The sequence below is a fragment of the Glycine max genome, chromosome 14 (assembly GCF_000004515.6).
Source record: "Glycine max cultivar Williams 82 chromosome 14, Glycine_max_v4.0, whole genome shotgun sequence".
Classification (NCBI taxonomy): Eukaryota; Viridiplantae; Streptophyta; class Magnoliopsida; order Fabales; family Fabaceae; genus Glycine; species Glycine max.
This window is the reverse complement of record NC_038250.2, coordinates 43,174,929-43,191,684: the sequence shown is the minus strand read 5'-3', so window position 1 is coordinate 43,191,684 and position 16,756 is coordinate 43,174,929. Positions and strand designations below refer to the sequence as shown.

The window sequence follows — 16,756 nt, the reverse complement described above, 5'->3', positions numbered from 1 at the left end:
GCTCCACAGTGGGCGCCAAAATGTTCCTATCACAATATGACTGAATACTGCTCCCTGCGCCAAAATGTCCTTGTTGTTCCTGTTCCTTCTTCACTTTGTCCAAGTGGTGTAATCCAAAAGCGGGGGGGGGGGGGGGGTACCTGCAAAAGGTACTTTGACGCTCAAGTAAGAATTCCACTTTGTCCAAAATGTAGATAATAAATGTGCATTCAATGAACAATGGTTTTTACTTGGGGGTCCTACCCTTTTTATAACAACCTTATTGTGTCTTGGACCTTGGGCTTGTGTGCACTAATTACCATCTGGGCAATTTATACTCTAAGCAGGATTAAGTGGTTTAATCTCGTTATTATTAGTAAATGTGATCATTGTCTTGTGTGGGTCTGAATAGGTACTCAGCTACCTTGGCCTAATACATATCCAGTATGTTGATTTGGTCTCTTATGGGGGCGAATATGTACTCGGTGTCCTATTCTATATAGACATTATCATGTAAATCACCATGTAAAAAATCATTAACGTCAAGTTGATGGAGGGGCCATTGCTTGGATGCAACAACAGTTAGTAGGGTGTGAACAATAACAAGTTAACAATTAGAGGAAACATATCAAAGTAATCAACTCCTTCAACTTGTGTGTAACATTTAGCAACGAGTTTGTGTTTTATATTGTTCAATGCTACCTTCAAAATTGAGTTTGATTTGATTTATAGATCCATGGACAACAATGGTTTCTTTCCTAGCTAGAAATGGGACCAATGACCAAGTTTTGTTCTCACAAGGAGCATATATTTTAGACTACATGACATTACATTTACACTATTCTAGAGAACGCTTAGTCTCAAAATATGGCTTTGGCTCAGTGTTAACAACAATAGCCAAGTAGGAAAGAAAAGAAAGATGTGAAGGAGAAAAATGATGATAAGATAAAAGAAATAAAAAAAGAATAAAGTATACCTTGACCATTAGAAAAGGAAGACTGTGATGAAGTGAAATAACAAAAAAATTTATCAAGAAACTAGGATGTTGTTTTATACAAGATGGATGAGGAGGGGCAATTAAGTTGGGACTATTGATGGTTGGCGTGGTAGGGGACTCAGTGGATGACATTAGAATATTAGTAGGAGATGCAAGTTTCCCAAGATCTATGTCAAGGGTTGACCTAAAATGAGGTTCTAAATAGGGTTAACAATGGTAAAGAAAAAACTAAGTTTGGATTCTTAACAATAAGTATTTGATATATGGGAAAATATGTTCATGAAAAGTAATATTTCTTATTACATAAGTTTGTTTGGAAGATAAGTCAAATATCTTATAACCTTTTTGACCATGGGGATGTCCTAGGAAAATGTCTCAAGATGCTTGATTATCAAACTTTTGTGAGATATTTGTGTTTTTGCCATAAACTAAACAACCTAAAACTTGAAGATGAAAGTGATTGATTCCTGAGGTGTGAGGCCTTGTAAAACTGGTTAGAGTGACCATCAACATTATAATTGTAACAATGATAATGAGGTTTAGGGTTAGACAAACATTATAAACTAATGAAGTTGCATCTTAAAATAGTAGCTCGACATTAAGAACTTCATGTTTCTTTTAATTCTTAAGTGAAAAATCCATCAAGAATTTAAGAGTTGTCAATGATGGGTAAAAAAAATAACTTGTCCTTTAATTGATCATTTAATTTGTTTGATATTGACTTTTCTTGTTTTAACTATTGTAATTGAGAGATCGGTTATTTTTTTTATATCTAAGTTCAATTCCTTCCATTTAGAAAAAAAATGTAATTGTTTGATAATTTATAATGAGAGAATGAATGTTCAATTCAAAAGTTTGATAAAACATTTATAATTTTTAGAAACAAAAATATTCATTTATATTTCTCAAGGTAAGGAATGATCTTTAGTGTTTCACTCATAATTTTGAATAGGTTTAATATAATACTAGTATGTGCTTGGATTTTTTTATGAATTTTTAATTAAGCCCCTAAATTTAAAAAATTATAATTAAATCTTAGATTTTTCACAATTTTCCGTAGTAATTGAGTAGTTAAAGTTAGTTTGTTGCGGCTTAAAACAAATAATAAATAATTTTTTTGGTAGAAAATAATAAATAATTTATGGCAACTTTACTTAATAATAAAAATTGTGAAAAAAATCCAGTTAACAAATCTACTACTAGTACTTATGTATTAAACCTTTTGAATAATAAAATAGTATATTCTTTACAAAATAAAATCTATGTCCGGAAAAAAAAGGCAAAATTACAAATTTAGTCCATCAGTTTATCTCCAGTCTCGAATTGGATGTCAACTCCATGAAAGATAAAATGCATTGTTGTTTACATTGACCAATCAGAACATGACACATAGTAGTCATCATCCAATAAGAACGTGACACGTGAGAGTCAACATCACTTGTTAACGGTCAAGGCTCAATTGTGATTTGTGGAATCAACATTGCACGATTTTACAAGATAGGAGAACTAAATTTATGAATTAAACTAGCTTTTGCCCATGCTGACGGCCCGGGCTCATACTCCTATTTGAGTATTGAAAAGTTGGAATAATTGATATTGAGTTACATGTAGGTAATAAAGTATGATTTTAAGGTAACATGTTAATATTATATATTGTTTGATATTGTTTAGAATAAAAGAAAGGATACACAATAAAAAGATGTGAATCAAACGATTACATAATTGGATAATATGTATCTCACTAAGTCATGAAACATCAAGAACACTAAGTCATGAAACATCAAGAGGCAGAAAAAAGATTTGAGAAAAAAATATAAGTCAACAAAATAAGTTTATAATTAATCAAAGCAAATCATAAACTCTTTAGTCAAAAATAAAAAGAAATTGAAAATTTGTTTGAAACCCAAAGGTATTGAACTTACAACATTAACAAAAATATGAGAAGAAGGCACATGAAATATCATCTAGGATGCACATGACTACAATCAGATATTAGTAGTGTTGGACCGTGCCTTCAAATTGTTGACTGCATTTTTTTTTCTTTTTTTGATCGAATCCCCTCCATCATAAATTAAAGAAAGCAATACACACACAAAAATTACTGAGCATAAACCTTTCGTCCACGTTTAATCTACAATTAAAATTCATAGAACATTACAAATGATAACCGAAATCTTACAACATTAATAAAAATGTGAGAAGAAGGCGCATGAAAGAACCTCTGGGATGCACATGACTACAATTAGATATTAGTAATGTTGGACCGTGACTACAAAATTGAAGTTGTTTTAATAATATATTAAAATTGATACTGTAATATTTAAAATTAATTGTTAAGTACCTATTAATTTGAAATGAAAATTAACAAAAATACGAATAAAATATGTTTATTAATTAAACGTCAATAAAATATGTAACGTTTAATATTTAAAAGGAAAGTTTTCTCTTCTATAAAAGATACATATAATTTAGAAAGGAAAAAAAATAGAATTTGTTGGATATATGATTACACTTCATCTTTACATGGAAATTTATCTGTATTTTTATAATTATTAAAATTCGCTTACTGCAAACACTATAAACTTATTTAAATTAACTAACTCAAACAGATTTGTTTAAAAAAAAGATGGATGCATGATTGCAGTTCATCTTTATATGTAAATTTATCACTATTTTCATAACCAGTAAACTCTATGTACAACAAACACTACAACGTATTTAAATTAACTTTATTTTAGTATAACTTTTCATTCAAATTAATTTCAATAAATCTGGAAACATATCAAGTACTCGTAAGTGAGATAATATAACCGTATTAATATCGAATGATTATAAAATAATATAACCCATTTTTATTATTATAATAATAAATTATTATATATGATTGCTATTATAAATTATTATCATTAATCATAAATGTTGAACCACGGTCTAGAAGGCTTTGTTTTTGTCTCCAATCATGAATTGACAATATTAGTCTAATCATTTTTATTATAATAATAATATATTATTATTAATTACTGTATCACAATGATAATTTTTTTTACTTCCCGTGCTAGACTTTTATTATTTATTATGAATATAATGATAATCTTTTTCACTTCCCATGCTAGACTTTTATTATGAAAATAGTGTATATTTATCAATAGTGTTAAAATTCATTATGGAATGACTGAAAAATTAGTTTATTTGGATAATAATAATGTTTAAGTATTGGCAGAAAAAAATACATTAAATAAAATATGAATTTGAAACATGCGCCAAGGTGTAGACTTGTTAATTGTATTTTAAATAAAGTCGTTCCAATTAGTTTGAATAGTCATGGAGAATCAGAAGGAGACATACTCATTCTTGATAATAAATGCTGATTGACATTGATAAATTTGATTTATTTTGATGATGATTAACATTAAATTATATTTATTAATTATTTATTGATTTTTCGTTTGAAACATTAATCTGATGTTAACAATAATCTTATTTTTTTAACTAACATAATTAAAATATCTAACTCTTCAATAAAAATTTGAAATATCTACTCTTTGATTCAAGTATGAAACTTATTTTTGATAAAAAAAAAATTAACTACACTTAATGATTTTTTTATTTTTTTAAAATATATAAATTATTTTACGCTATTAGTGAGTTATTATACATTTAAAGATTTTTAATATTATAACTTATAAAAGAAATTACATGTAATTTTTCTATCAAATATTTTGACGATGTCATATGCTATTGAAATGTTAATCATTTTTATAAATTAGTCTAATCATTTTTATTATTATAATAATATATTATTATAAATTATTATTATTAATTACAAAAAAATATTTTTATTTTTATTATTTTTATTTTATTATTGTTATTAGATGTAAGGCTTTCACTCTAAGAGTCACACATTTGAATTCAAAATGGGATTGGATTATCAAACGTAACTACAACGACACATTTTTTTTTTGGAAATATTAATTCATTGGAAATAATAAATGCTGTTGACATTGATGGAAATAATAAATGTTGATTGACATTAAAGCAGCAAAAACGTAGAAGACATAAAATAGTGCGAAATTGAAGGAAACAAAATGCAGAAGCATTAAAAGTAAATTGTTTTTATTTTCAACCTGTATAAGCACAAATGTCAAGAATATCTATAACAGAGATTTTGTACACGTTGATACGTTACCATGATAAGAACAAAATTGGAGAAGATTCAAGATAGCTCGTGAACCTCAAAGTTAATTATAGTAATAAACATTATTTTTTGCCAGTAATACATAGATGAACACGTAAAGAAAGGAACTCAAACATGGAACACAAAAAAGATAAAAATAGGTAGCGAATGCAACACAAAGATCCATATTTTTCCATATTGTTCCATTAAGGTAGAACAACAACAATCCAACTATGTTCATCTGATACCTATGAATGGGGTCCGAAATTCAACTGCAATCCAACACAAAGAAAAATAAAATAGCAAAAGTACTGTCAGTATATAGAAAAGTTAAAGATGATGAATAAATTAATAATAACAATTGAAGTATATAATGAAGCTTTTTTAGATAAAAAAACGAAAATGGCGAGTCGAGAAGGCTCAGGAACAAAAAAAAATTTAAGTTTTGATTGAGAAAGCAAGAAAACGAACCTGTGTACATGGAGTTTGGAGATAAAAATCAAACCTTTCTAAGATAAAAATCGCAGCTTTAGAAGAAACAATGAACATGCAGTGAAAAAACAAAAAACCGAAATAAAAAAATGCATACAAATGCAAATAAAGGTAAAAAAAGAAAACGTAGAAGAAGACGGGAAGGGAAAACGAAGTAAGAAAACGAACCTGTATTCATGGAGTTTGGAGATAAAAATTGAAAATGGCGGGGGAAGCACGTCGGAGAATGCTCAGGAACACAAAAATTTAAGCTTTGATAGACAAAGCAAGAAAATGAACCTGTATTCATGGAGTTTTTGAGATAAAAATCGCAGCTTTAGTGTCTTCTTCCACCTTCTTTGCATTCATAAAAAAAAATCAACATGCCAAAAAATATATTGAACCATTAGACCACCAAAAAAGGACGAAAACACCAAAACATGGGTATAGGAAATAATCAGCATGTTGGAGAAGGCTCAGGAACACAAAAAAATTTAAACTTTTGTATAACAAGAAGTCAGAAAACAAAATAAAGGCAGAACACCCAAAAAAAATTTAGCTTTTGTATTTACGAACCTGTACTCATGGAGTTTTTTGAGATAAAAATCGTAACTTTAGTGTGTTTTTCCACCTTCTCTGCATACAATAGTGATTAATAAAAAAAATAAACATGCCAAAAAATATATTGAACCATTAGACAAAGGCAGAACACCCAAAAAAATTTAAGCTTTTGTCCTACGAAAAGTCATAACACAAAACAAAGGCAGAAGACGCAAAAAAATTGAAGTTTTTGTGTTGCAAAGGAAGAACAATAGTCAGCCAGTCAAATAAGCCCGAGAAACACAAAAAAATACAATTTTTTGGACCGTCAGAACCACAAACCAAAGGAGAAATCAAATACATCACGTAGAAGGATAAGATAGAAAAGAACCAAGAAATCATTTTTCGGCCAAACCAAGCAAAGAACTATCAAACCAAGCAAAAAGGTTTCAGCCTTTGGGTTTTCCTCACGGGAGAGAAAACGGTTTTACCAAGCAACAACCTTTCGGTTTTTTGGCCAAACCAACCAAATGAAAAAAGAAAACGCAGCAGGATAGGAGAGAAAAGAACCTAGAAGAATGGAGAGGAACAAAAGATTCAGAAGAATGGAGAGAAATGGAGAAGAACGAAAATGAAAAACAAAGAGTTGAGAAGCAATGGGAAAGAGAGAGGGGTTAGAAGCAAAATTCAAAATGAAACGTATGTTGAAAAATACAAAAATCTTGGAAACAAAATTAGTGCATCGATAATTGTGCAACACGTTGGAAACTTAAAAATAGTAATTATTTATTTTATTTATTATATATTAATTACTGAAAACGCATTGTAACACGATTTGACATTTTTAGGCCAGAATTGCATTGCACTACAGCTTGACACGTAGGTCATAAGGGTCTTGTTTGTATGATGATAGATGATTAATAAAGAATCAAATCTGACATTGTAGATAAACTGAAAAATCAAAAAATACAATTTTGTAAAAAAAAAAAAAAAAAAGATTCATACGGTCTAGCTCTGTAGATTTTCGATTCCTACGCAAAATCCATACGGTCTGAAACATCACGTTATCGTTTTGTTCCCGTCCAACGTACACATAGTGTAGCACCCTCTTTATAACCTTTCACACTTATTTTCACCCATCTCTGGCACTTTCCTCCCAGAGCATATAGCATGACTCTTTCTCACTTTTCCGCTGCCATTTTCATCTCTTTCCTTCTCCTCACTCTCCACCACCACGCCGAATCAACTCAGCCTCCCTATTCCTGCGACTCGTCCTCCAACTCACCCTACTACCCATTCTGCAACACCAGGCTCCCCATCAGCAAAAGAGCCCAAGACCTCGTCTCGCGGCTCACTCTCGACGAGAAACTCGCCCAACTCGTCAACACGGCACCGGCGATTCCCCGGCTCGGCATCCCGAGTTACCAGTGGTGGAGTGAAGCGCTGCACGGCGTCGCCGATGCCGGCTTCGGCATCAGATTCAACGGCACCATCAAATCCGCCACCAGTTTCCCCCAAGTCATTCTCACCGCCGCTTCCTTCGACCCAAACCTCTGGTACCAAATCAGCAAGGTCAGTTGCATAATCACTAACATCCAACACCTCAAAGCTTTATATACACTTCAACTTCTCTTTATTACTCGGGTGTGGGACTTTATCGAATTACATTATTGACATGTTGGTGTTATGTTACTGCATTGTTGCTGAAGACTATTGGGAAGGAAGCGAGGGCGGTGTACAATGCGGGGCAAGCGACGGGGATGACGTTCTGGGCTCCGAACATAAACGTTTTCAGGGATCCACGGTGGGGGAGAGGGCAAGAGACTGCAGGGGAAGACCCTCTGATGAATGCCAAGTATGGTGTGGCGTATGTGAGAGGGCTTCAAGGGGATTCCTTTGAAGGAGGGAAACTGGGTGAGAGGCTTCAAGCTTCGGCGTGTTGCAAGCACTTCACTGCCTATGATTTGGACCATTGGAAGGGACTAGATCGCTTTGTCTACGATGCTCGTGTAAGTGTGTTTTTTTAATTTGTTTGATCTGTTCATGAATGGGTGGAACTTGTTGGAACCATAATGTTCTGTCGTGTGTCGTGTGCTGTTTGCTTTTTGCTCTGATTCTGAGTTTGAAGCAGTGCTTTTGGTATATTGAACATGATTAGTAGTAATTAATTATTGTAGTTGGGGTGTCACTCCTGCATTTTTTTTAATCAGAGTTGCTTTACTAATTACTACCCTGACAAATCTAAAGATTTTTGTCTTCCATGCAATTGTAAGTGATGTTAGTTTTTTTTAAAGCTTAATTATTAATTTTATCTTCAAATTATTTTAAATAATTAAATTTGATTTTTAAGTTTTTAAAAATTTTAATCAGATATTATTTTTAAAAAAAAATGAATCAATTTAATTTTTAAATTCTTAAAAATTTAGGACCTAATTGATTTATTTTTAAAAATTTGTGAATCAAATTTAACATTTTAAAATTAAATTAATTTATTTTTAAGAACTTGTTAAATTAAATATTTTAAAATCAAAATTCAATCATTTAAAATAATGGGTAGCAAATTAATAATTAAGTAATTTTTTAAATTTGTTTTTGTTGTTTCTTGCATCCATGATTTCTTGGAACTCGGAACATAATGTCATGTCGTGATCTGTGTTGTTTGCTCTTTTTTCTTTTTTGCTACAAAGGAGGCCTTAAGGCCGAAAACTAAACCCATAACAAAGTACTAGTAGAGTTGGGAGACATTAAGATCGTTCCTAAGTCAAGATTGGAGGAAGGAGATAGCTCTTTTTCTGACTTTTAAGCAGTTTTTATTGAAAATAATTGTACATTGCAATTTGCAGTCTTTGAAATTTTGTTTTATAGTCTCTCCAATGGAAAAAAATTGAATTTGGATTCCTTATTAGTTTTTAATGGGCTCCTTATTATTATATAAAATTTAAGAACAGTCCTGACACCTTAATTTTTATTCTAATAAAATTTAAATTGAGTTTTTAATATAATGGTCCTATTTTTATCTATTTTCTTATATAAAACCCTTCTTTTTGAGTTGGATTTTTTTTAATGATTAAGCAAGGTAATCTTGCTTGTAATTTACTTATACAAGAAACTTTTACAAAAATTTTATAAGGACTTATTTGCTTTAATGGTATTCTTAAATTGTTTAACTTTAAAAACTAATATAATCAAACAAGTGTGTATAGGATATTTCTTTAAAATTTATTAAAAAAATAAAACATTGTGAGTGAATTCAAAGGAGTAGGAATAGGTGTGATTTTTAATAAACTTTAACTAATTATAAATAATATATTTTACATGTTATAGGTTATTTCTGTTACCACTGATGCACTTTAGATATTTTGAAAGAAAATAGGAAAAAAGAGAGAATTTATAATTTTTCAAAAATTATTGTTTTATTTTACCAAGAAAAAAAAGGGAAAAAAAAGAAAGGAATAATACTAGGAACAAAGATTTAATATTTAGATTCAAATTAAAATTTCAATATATGAAGTTTTTGCTTGTTTCTATTTATCTTCAAAGTTCAAACAGTTAATGAGTTAGTGCCTTATTTTGTCATTATTTGCTGTCGATTGTGTTAATTTTGTTTGTATAGTGTACTTGGCTGATCGAAGATGATTTTTGGACACTATTTAGTATTTTTAGTTTGAGAGAATAAAAAAACAATTAATATGATTAATAATACTATAATATAATAAGGAAAAGTTGTGATTCTATATAAAAAAAAAAAAGAAGTAAAATTTGAGAGAATAAAAAAACAATTAATATGCTTGTATTTTGTGTTTGTTCAAATATAAACATCCTTCAATCCTTCGCTGATTTAGCATGACTACTATGACCAAGAGAACCTTTATATAGCTAGAAGAGATGTGAAAAGTAAACAAAGAACACACGTGATTGACCTTCTAATAATATCACCGCTTTTTGACGTTTAAGTTGAAGGGTGTAATGCAATTAATGTTTGGACATTGGACATGGATATAAAGTTAGGTTCATGATGTGACACTATGAGAGTGTTACTTCCTTTTTTTTTTTTTCTTCTAATTATTTTTCCCTTTTCTTAATTCTCCGAACCCTTTGTGATTCAGGTCACGTCGCAAGATTTGGCAGACACATACCAACCTCCATTTCAAAGTTGCATAGAGCAAGGTCGAGCCAGTGGGATAATGTGTGCCTACAACCGTGTCAATGGTGTTCCAAACTGTGCAAATTTCAATCTTTTAACCAAAACCGCAAGACAACAATGGAAATTCGATGGGTATATATTTGCTTGACCCTTTTTAAAGCAATGTTACATTACATTTCACGGGTGAATTTGTGAAAGTACATAACTTGTTCTTTTCTTTGGTGAAACTTCTTTTTCAAATTGATTGGCTTATTTGTGATTTTTTTGTCCCCTCTCTTTGAAGCTAAGATTCAACCGGAATATGAGAGTGCCACATTACTTTTTTTCTTTTTTAAAACAAACCTTAATTTTTTTAGCTGTAAATAATTTTAGGTATATTACGTCAGATTGTGGAGCAGTCTCTATCATTCACGATGAGCAAGGTTATGCAAAAACTGCAGAGGACGCTATAGCCGATGTCTTTAGGGCAGGTATAGTGTAATGACACTCTTCCTAGTCCTCTATTATTTATATCCATACATTTATTTCCTTTGTTTATATATGATAATCAGATTATTATCTAAATGCAATCACTATGTACACGATGAGGTAATTATGCAATTATGTTAATATTCCCAATGCATGATGATTTTCTCTCTTGTCTTTGACCGATTGTTTTCTACACCAATATTTCTAGCAAAGTCATGTGGATTGGCCCACACTTGTATTAGGTCCCCCACATGACACATGCCATGGCCTAGTCTCATCCTCACCCACCAAAGTCCCATTTGCTTGTAAACCTAATTTAAATATATCAACTCCAAAAATTCACTACTGGACTTCAAAGATTGGGCTTTGTGATTTTTATTTGCTTAATTTTCTAGGGAAGCTGCTATTGGTCCCAATCTTCCCACGGAAAAGTCCATTTTACCCGTCTTCTTCCCCCATCATCTCACCCACTCCCCACGCCCCCCACCTTCTTCTCACCCAACCCCCTGTGGCTCCACCCTCCCCACACCACAGTCGTGCAACCATAATCACTACCAACCACCTCCACATTGCGCCACCACCTTATCCTATCTCATCCATGTCGCACACCACCACGAGTCCCCACCATCTGTCATGTAGAGCCCTTGCTCGCACACGACGTCCACCCTATCCCATCTCCTCCACATCGTGCATTGCCATCAGTCCCCACCATCAATGTTGCATAGAGCCCCTACTCGCGCATGACCTCCACCCTATCCCATCTCCTTCGCGCCGTGCATTGTCACCAGTCCCCACCATCACTATCGCATAGAGCCCTTGCTCATGCATGATCTTGACCCGCGTGTGATCTCCACCTTTGAGGCTCCGCAAGCGCAACTCCTCTCCACCATCATTGTGTCGCTGTGCACATCCACCACTGCAAACTCCTCTGTCATAACAAAATTGCATTTCCACATGGATATTTGGTCGCACAGAATTGTGAAATTTGGATTAAGTGGGGGTGAAGAAAATATATACAATAGAAACACAATTTCGTTCGTCGTGATAAAAAAATACTTTCAACGAAATCGTGATTTCGTTGTGTTAAGGAGGATGCCACAAAATATATTAGGTGAAATCCTGATTTCGTTGTGCTGGGGAGCAAAAGCTGGTGCACGAAGGAATCATGATTCTGTTGTATATTTTGTTCAACAGAATCACGATTCCGTGGTGAGAATATTTTTGGAATATAAAAAGTCCCAGCCCCTTGATAGGTGCCAAAAACAATTTTAATGGGACCAATAGTAACTCCCATTTTCTACGTATACATTTATCATTGGGCCAACTGGCCCGAACACATTCTATGAAAAAAGATAAAACAAAGGCTATATAAATTATTAAGGGTCATTTTAAACCACTTTTATTATAGGGAAATTGATCACGTGCACCGACACACATTGGGTTCTTTAATCTGGACGGATCTAGGGAGGGGGGAGGATAAGTCTTGGACCCTCCTCATTCTTTTTAAAGATAAAGATTTTAAATTTTTTTAAAAGAATTTTAGGACCAGTTTATTTAAATTTATTTATGGAAATAAATATTTATTTTAATAAAATAAACAGTTATTTGTTTTTAATATATTTATCTAAACTGTGTCGGCTTAAAAAATATTTTTTATTTATTTTAATAAGCAAAACTTATTTATTTATTAAAAAAATATTTATATAAAAAATATTTATTTTAAAATTATATTTTTAAAATTTAAACAAACTCACCCATAATCCTATACTTATTAATATAAATATATTCGTAAATGTTACGAAAGCTAAAAATCACTTTAAATAGTAGTTTTGACTTGTTATATTAGTGTTAGACATGTATTTATATAGTTTTCTCGTGTTATAATCGTACATCTTAGATTTTTAAGTAAAAGAGCATATAGAGTAAATTACACTATACTCCTGCTTTTTAAATTACTTCTATTACTATAAGATACTCTTTTAATATTTAAAATAGTTTGTGTAATTGTATTAGTACAAGAGTATCTTATTCTTATCTTATAATTAATAATACATATATGGCCAGCTACATGGTAATGCCCTCCTCTGCTGATTTTACGTGAAAATGAGAAGAATAAATTTGTGATCATTAAAATTCATCATGAAAAGATTAAAACACATAATGCATATAATTTTATTAAATAATCACGTAACTATAATTTAAACTTTGATCATCTATATATGCATAATTGTATGACCCAAATTTATTCTTCAAACTCATTTGCAGGGATGGATGTGGAGTGTGGTGATTACATAACCAAGCATGGAAAATCAGCAGTGTCCCAGAAAAAACTGCCCATATCTCAAATCGATCGTGCCCTTCAAAACCTCTTCTCCATTAGAATAAGACTAGGCCTATTAGATGGAAACCCCACCAAGCTTCCATTTGGCACAATTGGTCCCGATCAAGTGTGCTCCAAACAAAGCCTCCAACTAGCCCTCGAGGCAGCAAGGGATGGCATAGTCCTTCTAAAGAACACAAACTCACTCCTCCCACTCCCAAAAACAAACCCCACTATTGCCTTAATAGGCCCCAATGCCAATGCCTCATCAAAAGTTTTCCTAGGAAACTATTATGGGCGTCCTTGCAATTTGGTGACACTCTTGCAAGGCTTTGAGGGCTATGCTAAGGACACGGTTTACCACCCGGGGTGTGATGATGGCCCACAATGTGCTTATGCTCAAATAGAAGGGGCAGTGGAAGTTGCAAAAAAGGTTGATTATGTGGTGTTGGTCATGGGGTTGGATCAGAGTCAAGAGAGGGAGTCACATGATAGAGAGTACTTAGGGCTGCCAGGGAAGCAAGAAGAGCTCATTAAGAGTGTGGCTAGGGCTTCAAAGAGACCTGTTGTTTTGGTGCTCTTGTGTGGAGGCCCGGTTGATATCACTTCGGCTAAGTTTGATGATAAGGTTGGAGGGATCTTGTGGGCTGGGTACCCGGGTGAACTTGGAGGAGTGGCACTGGCCCAGGTTGTCTTTGGTGATCATAACCCAGGTAAATTTTCTACTACACTTGTCTGAGAACAAATGAACACCCATAACAAATATACATGAGGTTAGACCTTGCTAAAAGGTACATAAGGAGGGGAAAAAAAGTAAACACTTGGTAAATTTAGAAGAATGTTTCTTAAATAAATGAGCAAACTTAACAATATATTCTTTAGAATTTGATTTTCATATACTATAATTGTGTAAATAACTAAACATCTTTACGTTATTAATCAATTAATTAAAAATAACAAAGTTTTAGAGGATAAAGTGACGGATAGCAAATAAACTGTTTTGATGTACATCCATAACAAATCATGTGTTAAAATATCAATAATTAATTTTCTTATCAATAATTACTTTTGCCCTTACCCACTTTAGAAAAGTCAAATGCAAGAATTTTAAAATAATTATTACAAAAATTAACCATCTTATATTATAATTTGTAATTGAATGAAATTGTAAAAATAGTACACTATCAATATATTTTAATTTTTAGATTAATTTTTTTTGGTTAAGTCGATGATATTCTTTAGTATTCGTTTTAATACATTTTCTTACTGGTGAATGAAATTCATGCGAGAGTCAGAATGAAATGTGTCCTATTCTCTATCTAATAAATTTCACACAGATTTTAACTAATAAACAGGGCAAGTTATGCATAAAAAATAATACATTAAATAATAGTGTATACAATTTGTCCTCTTAAATTTACACATTTCTTACCTACTTCCATGCAAATCATCAAATAACACCATAATCTTACTATAACTTTTTCTTGATAGCACAGACTGGACATATACCTCCAATAATTCTATGAAGTATCTTTAATTTCCTAAAACAAATTACTCAAAAGGGGTGCTTTGTTTCATCACTGCAATGCAGGTGGAAAACTACCAATTACTTGGTACCCAAAAGATTTCATCAAAGTACCAATGACAGACATGAGGATGAGAGCAGATCCAGCATCAGGCTACCCTGGGAGAACCTACAGATTCTACACTGGTCCAAAGGTGTATGAATTTGGCTACGGCCTAAGCTACACAAAATATTCCTACAAGCTCCTCTCTCTCTCACACAACACCCTCCACATCAACCAATCATCCACACATTTAACGACTCAAAATTCTGAAACCATACGCTACAAGCTGGTTTCGGAGTTGGCAGAAGAAACATGCCAAACCATGTTGTTGTCGATCGCATTGGGAGTCACGAATCACGGTAACATGGCGGGGAAGCATCCCGTGTTGCTGTTTGTGAGGCAGGGAAAGGTTAGAAACAATGGGAATCCGGTGAAACAGTTGGTGGGGTTTCAAAGTGTGAAGTTGAATGCAGGGGAAACGGTTCAAGTGGGGTTTGAGCTAAGCCCTTGTGAGCATCTTAGCGTGGCGAATGAGGCTGGTTCGATGGTGATTGAAGAAGGATCTTATTTGTTGCTTGTTGGGGACCAAGAGTACCCAATTGAAATCACTGTTTGATCATGCAACAATTGGAGTGTTCAATCAATCAAGTAATGCATTAAAGGAATAAAAACTATTTTGCAGCTTCTTTATGACCATTCTGTATGTTATATATCCGAATCCTCTGTATTTCAAAACAATAGGTTGTTTTACATGCATCAAGAAAAAAATAATAAATAGATAAAAAAAACAATTTTATAAAATTAGTTTTATATTAATATTAATTTATTTTTAAATTTTATAGTTTATCATTAATATATAAAAAATATAAATGAAAAAAATAATTAAAAGTCGACAAAAAAATTATATATTAAAAAATTAAAATGATAATTATATTGAAATAACTTTTTTTCTTATACGAAAATTATAATAAGACAGGGAGTAACATTCTTTGAGTGAAACATTGATTCGCAAGTTATACTTGGTGATGAACCACTGAAGGTTGGTGGGGTGACTTCAAAGTGCATGAGATCGGGTTGAGGAGTTTTCTTTAATGAATTTGTAGATTTCTCTTCTCGTTGTTTAGTGTTGTTATTTACGTATAAAATTTTATCCTATTTTAATTAGCATCAAACGAAACTAAAAAGGTATGATATCTCATCTTTAATGTTTTTTATAAATTAAAATAATGTTTGATACCGTTGGATCTAGAACATTAATCTAGCACATATTAAGCAATGGAAACTTGTATCACACACACAAACTCACCAAGAAACTCACCAAGAAAAGTGGAGAAGATGAGCAAGAAAGAGATGGAGGAAAAACAAAATAACGGAATTGCATATATTGTGGAAACTGAAAGTACGCATTACTTATCTATAACAAACTCTCTTATTGTGAAATTACACTTATTCCCCCTACTTATATCAGTATAGACAGAATTACCCATTTCTCTAATAGATACTTTAAAATTATCATTTTAAATGTATAAATATTTTTATGTATTTGTGTTATCATTAAAATAATATTTTGTTGATTAAATTAATTCTATATCAAACTTTTTTTTTCATTATTATTAGAAATGATTTCAACTCAAATAGTGTTCATTTCTGCACCATAAAAATATATGTATATATACTTATGTTGTACGGAATGAGAATTTTATATCAAACTTACATGTACATTTACACACCATAATACTTTAAGGATTACAATTAAGGATTAGTTGATATTTTACACACTACAATTATTTTTATTTTTTTTAGAGACCATGAATATTTCTCAACTTATTGAGTCAAAGATTAGTTTCGCTTATGATATGTGATTGTCGTTAACTCAATTAAAATTTTCATATAATAAAAATCAAACATAAATTTTCTTATTAAATAAATTATTCTCTCATGTGTATGTAACTAATTCTCACTTTTCAATGCTTTTCTTTATTAAAAAATGTAAATTTTAGCTGTGTAAATGCACATAAGTTAATCTTTTGTATCCTAACATGGCTAATGGTACTGTTCTTAAAATTGTTACAATTTTTTTTTCTGGCAATATAAA

General features: G+C 31.7%; 1 protein-coding gene across 1 annotated transcript; it reads left to right on the top strand.

Moving 5' to 3' along the window:
• The first annotated feature begins 7,261 nt into the window (after positions 1-7,261).
• On the top strand, positions 7,262-15,357 carry LOC100780688 (probable beta-D-xylosidase 7). Its single transcript, XM_003544735.5, has 6 exons — positions 7,262-7,733; positions 7,871-8,170; positions 10,268-10,437; positions 10,678-10,775; positions 13,039-13,806; positions 14,685-15,357. The coding sequence occupies exons 1-6, from the start codon at positions 7,332-7,334 to the stop codon at positions 15,275-15,277; spliced, it is 2,331 nt and encodes a 776-aa protein (XP_003544783.1). The 5' UTR covers positions 7,262-7,331; the 3' UTR covers positions 15,278-15,357.
• Positions 15,358-16,756: the final 1,399 nt, after the last annotated feature.